The sequence below is a fragment of the Hermetia illucens genome, chromosome 1 (genome assembly GCF_905115235.1).
Source record: "Hermetia illucens chromosome 1, iHerIll2.2.curated.20191125, whole genome shotgun sequence".
Classification (NCBI taxonomy): domain Eukaryota; kingdom Metazoa; phylum Arthropoda; class Insecta; order Diptera; family Stratiomyidae; genus Hermetia; species Hermetia illucens.
In genome coordinates, this window is record NC_051849.1 from 185,969,124 (window position 1) to 185,991,105 (window position 21,982).

At 42.4% G+C, this 21,982-nt stretch overlaps 1 protein-coding gene across 1 annotated transcript in view; it reads right to left on the minus strand.

Moving 5' to 3' along the window:
* Nucleotides 1–2,279: 2,279 nt before the first annotated feature.
* LOC119646693 overlaps nt 2,280–21,982 on the minus strand; it is a 30,787-nt gene continuing 11,084 nt past the window's right edge. Inside the window, exons 2-4 of the mRNA XM_038047257.1 lie at nt 10,967–11,204; nt 2,851–2,984; nt 2,280–2,788 (exon numbers count right to left, since the gene is read on the minus strand). Of these exons, the coding sequence (XP_037903185.1) occupies nt 2,484–2,788; nt 2,851–2,984; nt 10,967–11,204 (677 nt within the window). The 3' untranslated portion in view covers nt 2,280–2,483. The remainder of the gene's footprint in view (nt 2,789–2,850; nt 2,985–10,966; nt 11,205–21,982) is intronic.

The window sequence follows — 21,982 nt, forward strand, 5'->3', positions numbered from 1 at the left end:
CCGCATACAGCGCATATCACACTCTTGAGACGACCCTCCTGTATACTGCATTCATCTTGTTAACATTACATGCGGTTTGCCATGCAGTTCTATAAAGCGATGTAGGACAGCACAGGATTCACCACTCAAGGTACAAGCCTAGCGGCTACATTGTGGGTTGACAGTGAACTTTTTTTATATTGGAGGACCGCCTTAAGTTCAATATTGAACGATGTAATTTACTGCATGCATGGGTGTTTACAGTATCCACTTTCCCACCAAATTTGGTGTCAATCAGTATGACCGTGTGACAGACAGACATATAGACGAGAGAGTTCATTAAGGATAAGCATAACGTCCACCAAGCTGGACACTTTGCGGAAGCATGCACCAACGACATCGATCGGTCCGCTTTGTGTAAGCAAAAATAAGCGGCATGTACATGTGCAGCTGCTACGTCCCACACAGTCTCATATTGTATGAATTTGAGGATATATTGGAAAACCTTGCTGACGGCGCGAGGGGACCAAGTGCGAAGGTGACTGCCGGCGATTTTAATGCGTGGACCCTGAAATGGGGAAGCGAAGAGAATAATGTAAAGGGCTGAAGTCTATTAAAGGCATTTGTTCAGTTAAATATTGTTCTGGCCAACGAAGATAATGTTAGCCTTGCACTGACTGCCACAGAACCAGAAGAGCGACTCAGAGGGCGGAACGTAGAATCGATCAGATGCAACAAGACCATGCGTACAAAGAAGCCCGCAAAAATCGCAAATTGACTATTCAGCGGAATATGATTGAAAATCATCCAGGGGTGATTGCCCTCGCAAGACAGGGACGCTGATACTATTCAGAGAACTCTGAATATGCCGGCAATTCCAGCAGTAACCGCAGACCAGCTTTCGGAGATCTGCAGCAGAATATTTGACAACAAAACTCTGGGCTTGGACGGAATACCGAATAGAACAATTAAACTCGCCGTGAAATTCAGACCGAACATTTTCGCTACGTTATTCGAAGCATACATGTCCGTGGGAATATTCCATACAGCATGGAAGCGGTAGAAGTTGGTACTGCTGCCTAAGATAGGCAAACTTCCAGGTGAGCCACCCTCCAAATAGACCCACATGCCAAATCAACCATTGATGCCATCACATTGGCTAAAAATGCAGCAAATATTGCGTGGCAACCTTGGACGTAAAAAATGCATTCAATTCGGCCAATTAGCGACGATTGGTGTACCTACCTACCTCGCTGCCATTGTAGACAGCTACTTGCGAGAACGCACGCTCTGGGATAACGCCGATGATGTACCTCAGGAGTGCAGTGATGAACGCCCAATGATGTAACACCTAATGGAGGCTCCACTGAGCAAGGGGAAAGTCGAGGGTGGTTTTAGTGGGGGAAAAAACTCCACACTCTGTCGTGTCCAGGTCAGGGTCTTTTGAAGATATCCACGTCGTTAAAAAAACACGGACAGACAGTAAACCTATTTAAATAAGGTTTTGTTTTCAAGAAACACTTTAGGTATGAAAAGTTTTGTTGATCTTTCATAAAATAATATTCGGGTACACGATGACTCTATTTATACATAGTTCGTAGTGTATATACGTTGAAATTACCCGATATTCAGTTCGATGTGGTACTGACATTTTACCTCATATGGAGTACCAATGCGTCCTAAAAGAAGCAACTTTGCCCTACTGTAACTTTGCTAATAACAGTAGGAATTCCACCAAACTTTCCAGTAGGTTACTTCATATGAAAACCTATATTAATTTTACGTGTCTAGGAGTAACTTAAGGGCAATATCGGTGTGGAGGGCATTTTTTCAAATTTTTCTGCCTGGTAGTTATGACTCCCTGACTGCTCCGCTTCACAATCAGCTTCAAAACTAAGACATTAAGACATTACCCCGCATTACTATATTCGGTGAAAAAAAAATTACCCCCCTTTCTTGCATATACGGGACCCCTCCCCCCCTTAATTTCCGCATGAAGCGATGTAACTCTTTGCAAGTGTTTCCCTCTTCTCAACAACTTTGGTGTCAATTGGTACAACCGTTTTTGAGAAAAATTGTGTGTGACATACAGGCAGAGAAGACGGACAGACAGATAGACAGGCAGATAGATTTTAATAAGGTTTTGCTTTCAACAAAACCTTAATAAAAAGGTTTTGCTTTCAACAAAACCTTAATAAAAAGGTTTGGTCTTCAACAAAATCTTCAAAAATTGACAATCTCTGGAGCTGCTATTTTTCTTTGTTTCCAGAAACAAGAAAATTTATTCTAAAAAATTAAGGTTAATTTAGTAATCTATTTATTAGAATAATTTATAAACGTTCCGTTTAATCTCTAACAAGACTAAACAAACAAAACAAACCATTTGGTGTAATTAAGGTATAACAAATTTTGGTACCTCGGTACCTCTCAATATTAAACCTACAATATCTAAATTAGTTCCAGAAAATAATTTTACAAAAAAATAAATATATCTTAAAATCGAATCATTCCAACGGAAACATTTCATCGAATGTTGCCGTCTGCAGAATATTATCAGAAATTTCAACGAAACTCTTCGAAAGACCCTTTTCCAAACCAGGTAGCACTTCAGCCAGGAACAACTTATGATTGTCATTGATAATGTTGTTTCCAACTTGACCTAAAACTGGGTCTCCACCGAAAAGATTGTCCAAGTGAATTTGCGCATCTTCCACTTTGATTCTCAATGGCAGCTCCTTGAATTTAACGTAATCATTGCCATCCTTATGCACTTTGATGCCACGCATCTTAACATACGCACGAGCATTTTCTGAAATGAGGAATAAATAATGAATACCAGTAGTTGTCATATGAGTAGGTAAGAGAACTTACTGAAAGTTCCACGCATATCTCCTTTTCCATTTATATTAAGTAAAAGTAAGCGAATTTTTAAGGAATATTTGCCAACAAATTCGATTTTTGGTAGTAAGATATAGACATCGAATGAAAGGTTCGTTATGTTTGCTCTAAAGGAAAATAACGTAAAAATAATATTAAAAACAATTTTTAAATGGAGATTTATATTTGAACATTTTAGTTGTGTCAATCAAAATTTGAGCGTGAACAACAATTCGGAATATGATATTATCTAAAAGCTAAGTTAAATGTGAGAAAAATAAGATTCGTTAGATATCTCAATGAGTGTCACTGTCGCAACTAAAAAAATTTAATTTACCACTTCTTTGTTACTGAAGAACAAGGTGACATAAATCTCATGGTTTGCATAAGAAAGCTGCAAATATCCTCTATACATATATGCAAGCTGCCAGTGTTCTTATGGAGAAACATCGTCCTCTCAATATTTTATTTCTAAATCTAGAGAAGATATTTGACCTTAAGTCACACAAACTCATCTGGCACGCATTGTGAGATCCTCTTCTTGCATATAGTTGCCGTGGACAGCAGATATGGACTGCCACCAACCTGTGCCTACCCAAGAGGAAGTTCCTACCTCCGCTGTTAACCAATAGCGGATGAATAAACTAAATATAACATCCGAAGCAGAGAAGATGTATCTTGTAGGAGTAACAAGAAGATCCGTTGGGTTTCGACTATTGGCGGAAAAAGAGCAAAAAGCAACGGGTAAAATCTAATACACAATCTACAGCATCTAATATTAATTACGATTACAGGATATGATATTAATGTCTCGGAATTACTTTAAAAGACAAGGACTGTAAAGCGACCCTAAAAAGTGGTGGTAGAGCTCCTATTTTTGCAGGATATACCGGGGGTCGGGAACACTTTTGCGCTCATTAAACAGCAAAAGTTCAATACCACTACTAGGACTCCTCCATCTCTTAGGACCCAGTCCATAAATTCTCTGTTATTTCAACAGGGAAACTCGCCCAGATAAAATTATAGTGGAACCTACTTCGGAGCACCCACTCCTGAAAATTTGCTCGGTTGCAAATTGCAATGCCCAGGAAAGATAATGCCCCCTACAAGAAGAATCGTTCGCACCTTATCAAATCTCAAACTTGTATTTTGATAGCCAATTTTCAGCCCTCCCAAGAGCTAAGTAAAATATGTCCTTCACTCAACATTATTCCCGAAAAGGGGAAACCAGTGAAGGAAGTGCATTGTTACAGCTGCCAAAACTTCGGGCATATAGCCCTAAATTGCTCGATGGTTTACAGATGCGTTAAATACACAAAAAACCACCTATATAGGGAATGCTCAAGACCTACGACCGAAGTGCTGCAATTGTTGCAACTGCGGCCAAGTTGGGCTCCCTGCAAGTTGTTTAGGTAGTATATAAAAGATAGGTGGCTAGATGGTAAGTTGCAATTAAACCCATCTTTAATTTATGGAATTAATTATTGTCACATTTAACTCCACGTCCTTGATCTCACTCACTGTTAATCGGAACTCTCAATGCAGACTTTTACTACCTTAAAAGCATTATCCGGAGTGATAACAATTCTGGAGCTCCGGACATTCATTTATATAAAAAATTTAGTTAACATCTAAAATTATTAATTTTATTTATTAGAAAAAAAAACTAACAACGGTAGCTATCCCCTGAACCCAAGAAGCCATTTTAATTTGTGCAATTACAATTGTATTTATTAATAATAGACCGGCTGATGAGATTTTTTTTTGGGAGTAGGGTAGGTGAATGCGTTTACGCACAGAGTGTTGGACTCCCGCAACAGTACGCTGGTGGACTACCAACTGAACACCTCCCTGTTATCAGAGAACTAGCCTGGAACCGTTTGACACATTACTTCGGGCTAGCCCTCCCGCTCTCCCGGCTTTGGGAGCCTTCAAGTCAGGGAATTCCTTTCACCAACGGGAGGGGAGGGAAGGGGAGGAAGGGAGTTGTTGTTAGTTCAGGGAACCCCTTACCGTCCGTTCCCTCCGCCGGTCGAGTTCAATCTTCTTCGTAATAAGAAGAGCCCGAACATAATGCGCAATACGATTCCAGCTGCCAGCGCTCTTCAACATCTCTCGCTCTCGCTGTCTGGAGAGAGCCCCCTGTGTCTGCATAAAGCTGTTGGCGGAGGCCGTCCCACCTCTCGCAAGACAAAAAGGTGTGTTCAGCGTCATCCGTCACTCCGTTGCAGAACATACAATCAGGAGAACGCGCCTTCCCAATCCTGTGCAGGTAAGACTGAAAACCTCCATGCCCAATTAGAAGTTGGGTAAGGAAGTGAAGCCCATGGTGTTTTACGTAGGCACCTGTCGTGAGACTTAATCCTATGGTCCTCTTCAGACACGGATTGATTTTGTGACCACAATCAGAGCCCCGCTGAGACAAGCAACAACGGTACCAGTCTATACCAAGTGCATGGCTTAGCATTCATACTGGTGGATGCAAGAATTACCTAAATCTCTACCGAACTATGGAGTACGGCACCCGTGTTGATACGCAACACCACGTCGAGGCCCGAAGGTCTCTTCTCGCTTGAGCATAACCACAACCACCATGAAACTCCCACTAGGGGGGCCAACCGCAAATAACCTGAGCTGTCCTCACATAGAACAGGAGTTCACCCGAAGTATGTGAGTCCAGGGGCTTTCCCGGTTCCCATGATACCAGTATACCCCTGGTACCCCGTGCAAACTCGGGTCTGATCGCCCTGATTAGGCCTTTGGAGCATTCGCCTACTGAATCACGGCCGGCAAACCAAAGTGATTACAGCGTCTCCCGGTGCCACCACTATGGATGTTCTCCTCGGCCACTTGGTTTTGGTTTGGCCGATAGGGTTGCCGCCCCATCTTCCTCGCCGCCGCCTCTGAGCACCTGGGTAAGGAAGTAATCAATCTCACCGTGCGTTCTGTTCAGTCATTGGTCTACTTTGCGGATGAGCCGTGCAGTCCACTTGCACCTTGGCTCATTTTGCCAAGAAAGTTGCCACTCGCTACGGCAATAGATAGCTTTGCGCTCCTTGGCAAGGAGGGCAACGGGGATCACTCCCACGATCACCATCACAGCCGGTTCGGAGACGGTGCGATAAGCAGACGCCACTTGCAAAAGCTCCCCGCCTCTGCACTTGAGCGAGGCGTTTACGATTCACCTCCTTGTCAAGGGCGTCAGCCCATTCCTCCGCACCATAGAGAAGAACGGACTGCGTTGTTCCTATGAGGAGACGTCTCCTAGTTGATATAGGGCCCCCAACATTCGCCATTAGCCGACTCAAGGCCGCGACTCCAGCTGCAGCCCTGTCCGCTGCTGCTTTGATTTGCTCGAAGAAGCTAATCTTCGAGTCGAGCATTAAACCAAGGTATTTAATCGCTAGTTTTGACTCTATAGTCAACTCGCCGATCGATATGGGACGCAGGGTCGAGGTTCTCCTTCCGGTCAGGATGACTACTTCGGTTTTTTTCCAGCGCAAGGTTGAAACCGTGAGCAGTCATCCATCCGCTTACCCGTCACGTCAATATGCCACGTCTGCTTTGCGCCTGTTCAACAGTGCGTCCGGCAACAAGTGCCGCAACGTCGTCTGCATAACCGACCAGGCGCAACTCTTCGGGCATATCGAGTCTCAGCTATCGTAGGAAGCGTTCCAGAGGTCCGGCCCTAGGATGGATCCCTGTGCTACTCCCGACGTGATTTCCATCCTCCTCTGGCCGTCTAGCGCCTCATAGAGCAGGGAGCAGTCTTTCAGATAATCCCTCAATATCCGCAAGAGATAGCTTGGCGCGTGAAAGGAGTTCTCTAGTGTGCCTAGCATATCTGTCCATCTTACGGAATTGAAGATATTTCTGACATCAAGCGTTATGAGGAGCACTATCCGTCGAGATCGGCGGCTGTGTGCGGCTTAAACGCATCTATGACCTCCATAACAGCATCCACTGTTGATTTCCCTGTTCTAAACCCGAACTGCCTTGGGGATAAGTCCCCGGCAGCATGGTTCGCTTCAGCGAGTCTACCCCTGCTGAGCTTCTCGAGCACTTTTCCGGCCGTGTCAACCATACACAGCGGTCGGTATGCAGACGGGAGCTCCGGGTGTCCTTTACCCTTACTGATCAACGCGAGTCTGGCCACTTTCCAGCGAGAAGGAAAAATGCCCTCCTTCAAGCACGCGTTGAACGCTTCGAGCAGCAATTCTGGCCGTTGGCGGAACACCAGTTTGTAAACTTCCGCCGGGATGCCATCAGGACCTGGCGCCTTCCTGTTTTTCATAGTGAGAGCAGCTTCTTCGAGCTCTCTCATTGTGAAAAGGGGGCAGTCCACAACGCTTTCCGCGCTATTTACATCAACCCGTACAGGGTGTCTGGGAAACAATGCCCGCACAATGCGGTCCATCTGGTCGGTGCTCAGTATGCAGGGCTTCTGCAGAGCCCCGATTTTCCGGGTGACAAGCTTATAGCCAAGTCCCCACGGGTCCTCATTCACCTCATTAACAAGATTCTGCCAGCCGCGAGCTTTGCTTTTATTTATAGCGCTGCGGAGTCTCCTTTTTGCTGATCTATATTGTGCCTTTATGGCACATGCCTCCTCGTTGGCAGGCTGATGAGATTGGCAGCTGGACGCAGGAACGGAGGTCAGTTTTGTCTTTCAGGAGGAGTGGAGTTCTGCCCTATAACAAAAATTGTGAATTACTCTAAGTTAATAATTATTAATCATCAAGAATGGAGAAAGTGCATTTAGGGATGGCGTTTTTACCAAAGTGAGTAATGCGAGACGAGCTAAGAGAGGTGTTGAAGCGATTTTCACCTGTGTCTTGTATCCTGCCCTGTGTCAGAACAGCGAGTGATTTCGAAGAAAAGTTTCATTCTATGGAGAAGCATCGATTGAAGATATAATCCGTTGTGGATCCTCTCTTCCGATCGCAGAGCTTGGGTCCAGAGTGTTCCGGCTCCAGGCGTGCGGTCGTGCCGTTATTTTTCTTATTTTCATCTGTCAGTTTTACCTCACGTGTTGATCTGCCGGTAGACTCGTGCGAATCCCATTGTTCGTGGAACTTTCAGGATCCCTTACGAATCTATGCACCGAGAGATCAAAGTGCTCAAAGGCCTCCCCAGAAAGACATGCAGGCACGTGTCGAAGGACCACTCCAATGGAGCTTCAATATTTTCCGCCAGACCTTCACTGTCAATTTCGTCAACTTTTCAGGTGGTTGAGATAGCTCTGGCTCCTTGGTCATCTCCGACCATTCAGGATGATCGTTTGACCACCTCCAACTCATTTTGTCATGACAACGAATCTTGCAAATTTAAGCCTACATAAAAAAAAAACTGCGCCTATATCATTAAACTGAGCAACTTGACTATGACCTGGAAGTTTTGGGCAATCTGCAGTTAATGTCAAAATATCTTCTTTTTGTTGATGATTTCAATTCGAGACACCCTTCCTGAGGCGATAAAATAGTCAATATAAATAGCGAAACCCTGATAAAGTGACCCTTCTTAGCTAACTAATATTGAGATGGTTTTGCCTGATACACCAACAAAACTGAGTAGTCAGTGCATCTATGACCACTTCCTGCTGTCTGTTTTTACGTGAAATCCTTTAAAATATCAGCAGGTAACCATTTTGCAGATGAACTCCAACCTACCTCATCCTTTCACTGTCAGATCCTCTGTTACAAATATGGAAGTCAACTTAGTTCAGAATACAAGGCAATGCTTTCTCGAATTAATTGCTTGAATACAAAAATCCGCAAAATTATAACGAATTTGAGCAATTAAGGATTAGCCCGGAAATTAGCAAACAGGCCCAATATATTTCAGAATATAAGCAGGTGATGGGTAAACACAAGTCCCGAAACTTACTTTCTCTTGCTGAGAAGGACGAATCTACAAGGTAGAAACGTGCAAGTCTTCGCGGAATCATTTGAGACTCAGGTCAATAACCCTCCACCTTGAAACAATCCGGCCCTAAATGCGATTGTTGAAGCGACAATCAAATATTTTTACGCCGAGCATTCCAATTCGTTAGAAATCTTTTCGGCTACGAGTACTGCATTATCCTAAAATTTCTTTTAACAGTTTGGAAGTTAGGCAAAATCGTTGTCATCCGAAAGAGAGGCATCTTCTCTGATCCAAACAATTTCGTACCCATTTCCCTACTTTGCAACCTTGGAAAATTATTTGAGAGAGCTTGGACAACTGGACTTGTTCAGCATTGTAATCTCAAAAATACCAACTCTTATCATCAGTTCAGGTTTCATCCGTTCCGTGTTGAGCTACTTGCACAACACTATCGTTTCTAGACGTAGCATCACCAATAAACTAAATAAATTCTATTCGTTAGGTCACTGCATGGATAAATGGACTCAAATACTAACTTATCGAAAACAACTTACTAATTGCGATCATCAAGAATGAGGAATACCGCAAGGATCCATTTCAATGCCTACCTTATAGAAATTTTCCCGGCTGACGTTTTCATTCCCGAGACCGGGACTGACATTATCCAATATGCTGATAATATGCTTATCTTCACGTCAAGCATCGGCCAAAATGCACCTGGAGCTAGCTATCAGTAAGGTACGCGGCGCACTTCGTAGAATCTACTATCTTCTTTGCAAAAAAAGTGAGTCTTATGGCCAAGTTTAAACAGATTCTCTACAAGACCCTGTTAAAGCCCATTATCTAGTACGGAGAATCTACGTGGATCTAGGAGAATACGTTCTCAATCTGATTGAAGGATTTTTCGAGAAAACGGAACACCACTCAAATCTGCCACTACTCTACAACCATGCACACTCTCTTTGACCATATTTCTAAAGCCCTATCCGTTTTTGAGTAATACCCAATGCGAGGAGATGCTAGTCAGGTTGGTGTTTGTCACTGGAGACTGCGGTTTCGATGACGAGATCATCTTGCCTTTGAACGAGAAGATTTTGGCAAGTAAAGAGGAAGCCTGAACTCTAGGAGCTAAAGGGGTAATGCCGATATCTTTGAAGTTGCCTTAAAACGGCCCTGCGGAAATACAGTCCAAGTTGCCACAAGCAGGTGTAGGGCGATGTCTACAAAGTTACAATGGATAAGATACGTATGCAAAAGATCAGTACCAACGACTTATCCGCGCTGTCCAAAATACTTACAATTCCTTTCAACAGTGAAAGAAATGCGGGCCTTAATCTATGATTTAACAGGACGTCTATGGATATGTTGAAGATAACAATGCCTCGGGATTGAATAGGATTCTGAACAAAGCGGCCATGTTGGCTGCTGAAACCAGTCTGTTTTACAGTCGTTGCAATATCAATGGTTGTGGATATGGCTCAGGAGGCATTGGCGAATTACATCTTGGAGAAACTTCTCTGTTTTGAGATGGACCGCGGGTCAAAAGAACACATTATGAGAGTAAGTCGTTGCGAAACATTAGACATCATGGAGTCCGTGGCTTTCGAGCATCAGAGGAAGCAACATTGACAGGTTTTGTAGAGAACCTCTCTGTGGCTGTCAACATCCGGGTTGCACTGCCGTGAATGTTCCACTATATCCGACAACACGGAGCATGTTGCCTCCCATTGTCCGAGGTTCAGGAACACTGTCAAAGTATGTGAGTTGTCGGACAAAGTAAACTCGCTAACGAAATGTTGGTGTTGGATGCAAAGTTGAAGGTGGTAACGACCTCAGCTATTTGATGATTTTTCTTTGAATATGGATTCAAAATTATAGCTCCATGAAAAGTCAAACAGTATAAAAATTACCATACTGTCTGGAAACCTTATTGTAAACAAAGGAGTCACTGAGAGACGTATAAATATTTGCAAATTCAATATTTTAAAGAAAATAATTCTTAGAAATACAGAATGCGATCCAATGTTCTTTTGATTCAAGGAAACAAATTTTTAATATGAGCAGATAAAAGGGCCCATACTGCACACGTTCGTATTCCAAATATTTTTTTCATTGGACGAATTTTAATTGTCTATGATAGACTGGCTTCTAAATTAATTTCCAAAAAATCAAACTCCGGAGAAAGAAATGCAATCAACATGATTTTGTCCCTTATTCGGTTATCTTTTTCAAAATTTATACTCACTTCAATTTCTCTATAATGAAGTTACTTCCACCTCTTGCTTGAATATCACTGAATACTGCTCGAAATTCGTTACCACGTCCCATTTCGATATTATCCAAATACAAAGGCTCCAATGGTGGTGTGTGATATCCATCTCCTAAGTCACCTTTCGCAAGTAGGGGACGCACAATGTTCACTGCATCCAAAATGCATCTGTTCGGATCAGGATGATTTCTAGGACATGTCTTTATCGAAGAAGCTAGAAAAGGAAAAATTTGTAGCATTAAAATTCATCAATTAACGTAGAATGCATATCCCTCAACATAAATTTATAAATACATTGCATTACATGTAGGTACTTCCTTCAAAACAAAAGGTTCAAGCGAGAAACTCGGAAAAGATGACCAACAAAACAAAAGATTTAAGCGAGAAACTCGCAAAAGGTAACCAACAAAAAGCTTAGTTTAGGGTCAAAACCGCACCTGTCTTACCTTGATCATTAGCAAATAATGTTGGAACATAAGTACTTGTTGGGAATTGCATAACAAATTTCTAGCACACACGCTGGAATGCAGTTGCGGGTATCGTTTTTCACAAGCATCAATGCATTATCAGATAAACGTAGTGCGTTCTGTATTCATGGAATTCGATAACTTCAAACGCATGTTAGAGGAGATTCTCATTCTTTAACATATATGATTGTAAACACATTCTAAAAACGAAGCGACATCTTTTATAGCAGACTCAATGGTATTCTAAGTCGGTGCGAGGTTGAAAGTCTAATTTAGTTCAATTATTCTGTAGATCGAGGATTCTACGGTGCCTCGTTAATCAACTCGGTTGGATTATAATTACAATTTATGAATGTATGATTTACAGGCTGCCACTCAGTTCCTGAGTGTTTTACTAATTTCTGAAAGATAACTTCGCTAAGGTTAAAAACGACGAGCAGGGTATATCTCTGGACGTATCTTGGGCACAATCCAATTATGGTAAATATGTTCCTTATTTATTTGTATTTTATTACTTCAAGGTAAAATCGTTTTGTAAAAAATATATGATTTTTGTAACGTGTTAATTTTAAACTTAATATCAAAACTGAAAATATCTCAACATCGCTTTTGAGAAAGTGACTTAACTATTTTCAGGACTTCGAAAAAATTTACCATTCTGTTGGGCTGCCATGCGCTATAAAGTTTTAACTATCTTCTGGTAGTTAAATAAATTTCCTAGAACTTACAGCGTGACTCATCCACACCAAACCCCACTTTCGTTCATTGATTTTGATGAGGATTAGAGGATTAGAACAAACAGAGTAGACAAATTTCATTTAGTAATAAAGGCGAGCAATGTTAGAAGGAATTATAGACAACTATGAAGCAATGGATATTCTGGAAGAGATATGACTAACGTATGGTAAAATCAGGCACTCTGGAAGCCCGTATCTGTAGTAACGAATGAAAAATGTTCCTGAAGAATTAAGCTTAGATATGAATTCGCGCTTGGTGCCAAGATGGATCCATGACAAGAAGTCCAAGGCTTTTGTGATGTTTCAGAATCAGCATATGCTTCGGTCATATATTGCAGGGCAATGTATAAGGTACGATTACTTCACATAATGATTCCTGACAAGCCAATAAAACGGAAGTTCACGCTTCCAAAATTAGGATAGTGGTGTTAACAAACATATAGCCTAGTTAAAAATGTTTGGTTTATATTCTTCAATTTGGAGCCACTTCAGGTCAAAGGGAAACCCAGCAAATTGTGCTTTCAGATGCATAAGTCCTCGCAGTTTGATGAATCTCGTTCTGTAGTGGAAATGGCTATCGGACATGCAGATTACTGAGGAGGTCATCAGTGTTAATAACATTTTTAATTTCTTAGAAAGATTTTTAAATTTTTTGAAGTTAGTACGAGCTGTGGTTTACTCTCTTTAGTTCACTACCCATTTAATAGGTACAATGTCCCCGAAGAATATGATCGAAACCGACTTCGGGTAATCCAATTAGTAGAGAGGCCTGTCTTTACCAAGGAAATCGGAAGGGAACTCCAGGTACATGCTGAAGAAACGACGAAACCTGCATCCGTTCGTTGACAAGCCAGGCTGGCTAAGGATAGAAATAGACTGCGTGATGTTAACATTGCGATCGGCTACAAACATCTCATTCTACTTCCTCAGGATCGCCATATTATAATAAATTTCTGGTAATATAGGAGGGGCATAAAATTATTCTAAATAGGGAGCGACGGCTATTTGAAATCACTTAAGAATGTGATATTGAATTCGGAACGAACTGGAGGTGGTTCAGAGCTAACTCTTTTATTGTGTGACCTGTGCCAGACACGCGAAAAATAGTTATTGAGACTATTATTGCTCCTGTTTCTTGGTACATTTGGGGGTAGCGAACGATTTCTCGGTAGCATTTAATAGATTCATTCAAGAAGAAGTGGTCTTTGCCTCGATGTCTATAGTAATCACAGTTATAATTGTAACCAATGGTGATACATCAGACTTTCCAGCAGAGGTGGACTAGAGAGTATCTACATAATCTTCAGACCGGGACAGTTGGTCTTCTGCAAGAACGGGGCGTGTCGCGGACGAAATGGTCTTTGACACGAGTCTACAAGGTCCAACCAAGAGGTAGTGGAAGAATCCTTCACTGTTCATCCATGGCTTTCACGAGAAGCAGGTTGGCGTTGTGAAACTTTGGCCTTTATCTTTCGAAGTTCCAGCGGATCCGGGGAGCATCCTCTCGTCAGAGGAAGTGGTGCATGAGAACCGGAAAGGCGGTTGCTAAAACTATCGAGCGCAGGACACAAAACTAGTAAGATAATAATAATAATAAACATCATCAACTGTGCAATAATCGGTATTCGGTTTAGGAAGAGTTCTCAATTTATTTTTTGTTAAGAACCCAGGTCACCGAGAAATACAAAGGACTTGTCCTGTACAGTAAGAGCTTTGACTCTATGGGTAAACGTTTCGAGCGAAACAGTTTTTGTAAGCTGAAATAGGCTCTGTTAGCAGCCAACAACCGTGGGACGATTTCATCGTCTTAGCTGTTATCGGTTGTGATTTTCGAGCCTAGATAGGAGAAATTACCAACGGTCTCAAAGTTTTAGTCTTCTGTCTTTATTCTTCCCCTTTGACCAGTGCGATTTGATATTTTTGGTTGGTTGGTTTTTGGTGCTGACGTTGCCATCATATATCTTGTCTTGCCTTCATTCGCGCGGCCTGCTCGATCTGGATAAAGGCGATTTGTACATCCCGGGTTGTTCTCCCCATGAAGTCGATATCGTCAGCATAGGCCAGTAGTTGGGTGGACTTAAAGAGAATCGTGACCCTCGCATTTATCCCAGGAGACCGGTGCCTATCCAGATCAACTCTTGCAACGTTGTTACATCAGCCCTATATTGGGACAGAGTATCGGCTACCTGAGCAGCATTCGGTCTACACAGGGAGCGTACGTTCCATAAGAAAATGGAATGGAAATCGTTATTCCGTTGTCGTTGCCGGGTTCGTCGTTGTGTGTTCAATTCGGTCCGAGGCTCCTTCCGTGGATTCGGGTTTGGTAGTAGAGCTGTTGGTGTTAGTTCAGCAGGTATTTCCCAGGTTTTATGCTCCATGGTAGGTACTAATCCACGTTTCGCCCTGGGACCTATACTACCCTTTGATTGAAATGTATTGAGGCAGCAATGCAAGACTGGTACGAGGATTGTTAAATTTAACGATTCTCTTCCTGTCGTTCAGGATGATGTTCCCTCAGTATATATCAATGAGCTAATATGAAGAACATCCCCTGTTCACTATTCGCGGAATAATGTCGTTAATATTTCCTCCTCCCTCCATTTCCAAGATGCTACTGTAAGCACTGAACTGGTCAATACTATCAATGACGCACTAATGAAAATCCAATTCTAAGATATACCTACAAGATTGAATATCCCTACGAAGGAATGAGGAGCAACTTGAAGTCCGGTATACCAGACGATCGGGGTTGGGCAGAATTTGATTTCTCGCCTTGATATGGCTGTGGAATTTGTTTAACAGAACTACTTGGAAATTGGGGATGCTGAATTTATGCCAGCTGCGAGAGGATACTTTATAGTGCTCCCCAAAATTCATTAAAGGCATGAATCTAATTTCGAATGGTGTGATAAATGCGATGTATGAGAAACCAAATAAACCAAAATGTTGTCCGGATCGGAGTTGATAGTACCGAATGCGGTGATCTATGAAAGAGTCGAGGACTGCATACAGAAGATTCGTCCCATTGAGCAATGCGTCAGGAGACGCAGCATGGTGGAAGAAAAGCATTACACATGTTCGACGCTCTTCAACCACTTGCGTATGAAAAGTTTTATACATCGTTTTCATAGTGTTGGTGTATGTGATGCTTGCGATGGGGAAACATACCCAAGAATGTAGTCCTCTTGGGAACGAGGTATCGCTGTAAGACGTCGACGTAATCAACACTAAGGATAATTGCCCTATGCAACTCGACTGTATAACAACGACCATTTCGGTATCCAGGAGAGTTGCCAAGTCATTTCCGAAAGAAGCCTTATCTGACGAGTGGCGATGTCATCAAGTCTTTATTCCTCCTACGCCTGGTAAAAAGTTTTATACAATGAAGAAAAGTGATATTTTTTGCGGGAAATATACAGATCCTGATATTTACTATTTCGGAGTGATTTGGTAACCAATATTTCAAGTGATAAAGGCAAATAAGACTGTCGTGTTTTTAGCTTTAAAGTGGTTCATTGAAAGAAATACATTATCTCGGGAATCAGTTTTCCAAATCTTTAGTTTTTCCCCCAGGAAAAGCATTATAATGAATTCAAAAGTTCACTTTCCCTATACAGATTGGCTGAAAAATTGGGGAAATAGTGCCTGCTCGACACGTGGATTTTGAACGAGATTTTCCCCTGTGATCGGAAAAGTAAGGCAAAATTAAGAATATGTTATACGGCGTTCAAATGAGCTGAATTGAAATGATCGGTGTGGCGTGAGTCTTCTCGATATCTAACGGTAAATGAGTGGCAGTTTATTCATCACAAAAATACGAATGTAACTAAATAATGGGTACGAACCCCAAGAAGACCGTGCTCCAACTTCATCTGAGACCATACAGATGATTCAAGTGACATGTGATCCATTTTAGATACTATACCCTTCGCCCACTGTTCTCCATGCCTAACAGGCACGCAGTTCGTCGAGCTTTTATTTTTGTGTGCAATACGGATAATGTTTTCCAATTTTCCTTATCGTCAATTGACGAAGTTTCGCCTTCTGAAGTGTCTCTTGATAAGAGAGAAATATCGTCTACGTTTTATAGTAGCAATTCAACAAAGTTATCATCACTTGGTTTCCCGGGAAATGAAACAGATAAACCAGAAATCAGTCTGATACATTTTCTGCCGTTTATTACTGAGATAACACCTCAATGAACGACGTAATATTGCTGAGGAGTTTCAAAAGCTTCATTTATTACGGTCATTGTTACTGAACGTTTCAAACTCGCTGCATGAAAAAACGTAATAAACTTTTTATATTAATTTCTCCTATAAATTTGAAAGTAGTTGCCAAAGCATGTGGACATTCGCAGATACTAAGTCATGATAGTCCATAAACTTAGATGATTCAAGTCACTGACTGACTTGCAAGATATAGTGATCTAGATGCAACTTTAATCGCTAGTTCGTTTATAGAAATGGTAAGAGACATTGCAATACGAAATTGTGCGATGATTACAGGAATATGGACATCCAAACATACGTATGTGCATACAAGTTTAACCCCGATTGAATCACTGTTTCGCTTGCTCAGTTACAAGACTAGTCTAAGCAATGTTGCTCAAGCCTTTTAATTACTATCTGTCTCGGTGTCAAACTTATCATGCATCATATATGTAAGTTTTCATTTAGACATGAAGGTAGATTCGATTAATTATGCAAGTAAACGCGATATTTAATAGTCTTGAACTTGATCTGAAAGTCAGTTGAGTAAAGTCATTGAATGAAATATGTTAAGTCTGTATTCTGGCAAATACAAGTGAAATAATGGAATCTTTTAGCACTATCTGTTCTTAAGAGGTATTACTTATGTTATGTTCAAGACTGAAGTCAATATTTCCTTCCAGGTCGAAGTCATAAGGTGCAATGTTTTTGCATTACCTTGAATGTTCTTTGTCTTCACAAGAAAGAAGGAAACACCGCGACCAGCAGTGTGTTTGGTACTTTCCTGGCAAAGTAAAGAATGAAAAGTGTGCAAACTGGCATTCCAAAAGACTTCTCATAATGAAAAGTTTACTGAAGTTTTGTTTGAAATCATCCCCGATATAAACTTATGGCTGTCCATAGTCCCGGTCCCGGTCTTTATTAAACTATTTCACTCCATAGGCGGGGGAAATTCCGTTTGATTACATATTATAGTCACTACAAGAATTATCGTTTTTTGTTACTGGTCGATTTATTAACTGCGGCCTCTACTCTGTTATTAGCTCCAATTACCCATTGACACCCGACATTAGTATAAATTTAATTACATTCTTTAGTCATTAAAATAATTGTGATGTTATTGCTATCATTGGATCAGCTAAATGTACACCTCCTACATTTCCAGCGAAATTTGTTTTGCGGGTGGTACCATAAACAATTTGTAACCGGAGGTGGCATTGATTAACATCGAAAAATGATTGGCTTCAAAATGATTTCAATTGCGTCGTTCTGCCATCACTCGCAGCGGTCGATACAGCCTTCAACTCTTTCCATTCATCGATCCATTTCCACGATTCCTTAGTCAATCAAATCTTATGATGTTCCTTCAGAATGTGGCCGACAACCTACGTAGTACCCGAGAAAACAACATTTTTACTAGCAGTCCAATGTTCGTCGATATTCTCAGGCGAGTTACCCAATATATCTGCCACTCGATCAGTAAGATAGCTCTCCCACTGTCGAACGACAGTTTTATTATACAAGCGGTCGATGTTGAACTTGGGTGTCCGCAGCTCTCCAACCCTCGAAAAGCGTTGAAGGCAATACGTAAACGAACGTAACCGACTATCAGATGATGATCCCTTTCGAGACCGATGTCAGCGCCTCTTTTGTAACGCGCATCCAGGAGACAACTCCTAAATCTACAGTTGATCGCCAAATAGTTGATCTGATTTCTCGAATGGCGTCAATCAGTTGAAACTCAACTGACCTTATTGCAGGGATTGTGCTCCACCACGATCCTCTCACCATTACCGTTCCAATCGGTTAAACTGTTTTTCCCCATCACATGTCCGAGCAAGGTGTGTTAAAGCCCACCTTGGCATTCAGACCACCCATCGCGATTATATTATCATTTTTCGAAAACCTTCCCTGAACTGCGTGTAATTACTCGTGAAAGCATTCTTCTCAACTACATCGTAATTCTCCGTTGGAGCTTAACATTGAACAATTACGATGCTCCTTAACCTGGACTGGAATCTTGCAGTTAGAAAAAATCAGAAACCGGATCCTAGGCAAAGGGAGAGCGCCTTGTGGTAGCCGTCAGAAGCAACCCTACATCCGTATGTCTAGATCGGTTTTCCAGAATACAGCACATTGCCGCAAGAGGGAGAGGAGTACTCTCCCTTTGTCGTGGTGGGGAACCTTTTGTAGTTACTAAGGGTGTCCAAAAATATATGAGGATGACAGCAATGGATTGTAACTCTCCAAGTGGTAAGAAGACTTGGAATCCACGCGCGGCCTAGAGAAATCAGGTTATGGCCAAGACACGAATTTTGGAGGCCTCACCAGATTCATATTCCCCTACGGGGGAATCTGTTGGCGGGCTTTTCACATTAGTCGAAAACCTGCATCTGAGGTCAGCCCGAAAGGATAGTACAGCAACTCCCTTAATGAGAGGAACTGGAAACCTGACTACGGCCGGCTTGTCGGTGACACCGTTCCAGGAAACGGACCAACTGGCCTTCGTGGAAACAGATTCACGAAACCGTGAACCTGGGGGCTCCCAGCTGATGACAACGGAAAGTACTGCAAAAGGAGGTGAAATTTCTTGAGAATGTGGGCGTGGGCATTGCTGTACCACTAAGTGTGATGATATCCATAGAAATCGGACGCAAGAAAGCGGAGCTTTCTACAGAAGGTAAGGACAAGCTGGTAACCCCGGTGAGATCCACGCGGGACTCAGCAGATTTTTCAGTGAGAGGCGATTTTCTTATTAGAGGACGCTTATATCTACAAACATAACGATTAGTCAAATTAACCTGCGGCATGTCAAAGTCTCTTCCTATCTACTGGCAGCAAAACTGACAAAATTGCAGGACTGTCCTTATATATTTCGAGCTCAAGAGTTATGGGTTCGTCTTAGCAAAGTCTATAGTATTGAATAAATAAAGGGGACTAGGATCTTCTTCGATGAGAGATCCTTGAGACGGAGGGCCTGTATCTTGATGTCAGAATTATTAGAGGCAACCATGCTGAGATAATTACAGGATCTAGTTCCGGCCAACTTACAATATTAGGTTAATGGCAAGAAGCGAAGCGTTTTATTTGCTTCTGATTATTTACCCTACTTTGTGTCCACCGCCGACGCAAGATCTATGGTGTGCAGAATCAAGGGACCAAGAAGAAATGAAGTAATTGACATAACAGTCAGCACTTCAAAGTTGTTACTTTCAGATCACCGTTACTTAGAATTTAATCTGACTATTGCAGACGAAAAGCAGCGTAGCGGAGAAGCGACTTCACAGACGAAAAAGAAAGCCTGGGAGAACCAACAAGTCTGCGAACTAGAAAAGTACAGGGAGCAACCGCACCAGGCGCGCAAGCTTTACCAACAAGGCAAAGAAGGAAATCTGATTTCCGACAGAATGGGCATATTGAAGCGATGGGGTGAGTACTTTGATGAGCTACTGAAAAATTAGAACATCGGCGAGTTGGAGGTCCCGCCAACTGAAGACGACGGACAAATACTGCCACCACCAAGCGTAGAAGAAATAGTCCGTGCAATTCATTGGCTTAAAAATCATAAGTCGCCAGGAACCGATGGAATTACAGCCGAATTAGTTAAAAATGGAGGCGACCAATTACACCAAGTGGTTCATCAACTTATGCTCAAGCTATGGGACAGCAAATCAATGCCTGACTGGCAACGAGGCATTATCTGTCTCATACATAAAAAGGAGGATATCGGGCAGTGTAGCAATTATAAAGGTATCACGTTGCTGAGTACCATCTATAAGATATTCTTTGCGATCTAGCTAGCCCGGATACCCCCGTACGCCCAGAACATCATTGGCCCATACCAAAGAGGCTTAACTCCAGGCAAATCAGCAAGAGATCAGATTTTTTCTGTGCGGCAAGCGATGGGAAATCTGTTGGAATATGGACATGGTCAAACGAAAACAATGAAGATAGGAAACTACAACTTTGAGACCGTTGAAAAATAGAGGACTCAAGTCTGAAAGACGAGTACGCGGTGAAAGTTTTCGTGGACATTGAAGGGACGTATGACTGTGCGCCCTTCCAAAAGCTCTGTGATGCCGCCAGAGAGCATGGCGTTGATGAAAATTTAATGAAGTGGATCTACTCTATGCTAACGCAGTAATTGAATCGTGTGTAGACATACACAACGCACCGTTGATTTGATTGGCAGTGGGTGCTCAGGCATGGACTTTCAGTAAATCCAAATAAAACCACAATGGTATTATTTACAAAAAGGGGAAAACTGAATGGCATTTGCTCTGCAGAGATGAGAGGTACAGCCCTTCAAATCTCCGAAGAAGTGAAATATCTGGGAGTAACTCTAGATGAAAAGCTTCTTTGGAACAAATATGTAGATGTGAAGACAAAATTAGCTCTTACTACGCTGTAAGTGCTGTGTAGACCGCCCCTTGCCTCGGCATGGAGATTTAGGCCTTAGGTAGTAATGTGAATATATGCTGCAATCATTACGCCGATGTTCGTTTATGTATCTGGGTGGTGGGTTCTTCTTCTTTTTCTTCAGCCTTTGTCCCGTTCACAAGCGGGGTCGGCTCGTCGTGATCGGCTTCGCCATTTGGCTCTATCGAATGCCTGATCTGGGTGCAATCTCGAGGCTTTCAAATCCCCATCCAGCGTATCAAGCCACCGTTGCTTAGGTCTGCCTTTTGGTCGTTTACCATTGACTTCGATGTTCAGACCAATCTTTGCAAGTGAATTCTCGTTTGCACGAATTGCGTGACCATACCATCGAAGACGCCTCTCTCGCAACTTTTCCACGATCGGTGCAACCCCATAACGATCGCGGATATCCTCATTTCGGATGTGATCTAAACGTGTGACGCCACTAGTCCAACGTAGCATCTTCGTCTCCATTACCGCGAGACGCCGTTCATTGTCTTTTATGGTCGGCCAACACTCAGAACCATAGAGAGCGACTGGACGGACAACATTGCGGTAAATTTTAGATTTGAGACGTTCGTTGATACGTCGATCACAAAGGACACCAGTTGTGGAACGCCACTTCATCCAGGTTGCGTTAATGCGTGAAGCAATTTCATAACGCAGCTCTCCATTGGCTAATAGCGTTGACCCGAGGTATTTAAATCGCTCAGATCTGGGCAGATCACTGCCGCTGACAGTGATTGTGCCTGTTTCATGGGGATCGGTCGTCAAAAATTCAGTTTTGTTTAAATTCAATCTGAGACCGTGTTGCATGAGGCGATCATTCCATTTTTGAACAAGTTGTTCGAGATCATTTTTGCTATCAGATGCTAGGAAAACATCATCTGCATAAAGCAGTGTGTAGGGCGCTGGACGTTGGATATCCCGTGTGACGGTGTCCATAACAAGGACAAAGAGGAGTGGTGAGAGGGCACTTCCTTGATGAACTCCAACAGAGACACGAAGCGGTTTTGATACACCCGCCATACTTCGAACTTTACTTTTCGGATCGTGGTAGAGCAATTGAACCCAGCGCACGAGTTCTTCTGGCCCGAAGTGTTGTCGTAAAGCATACCAGATGAGTTCGTGTGGTACACGGTCAAACGCTTTCTCTAG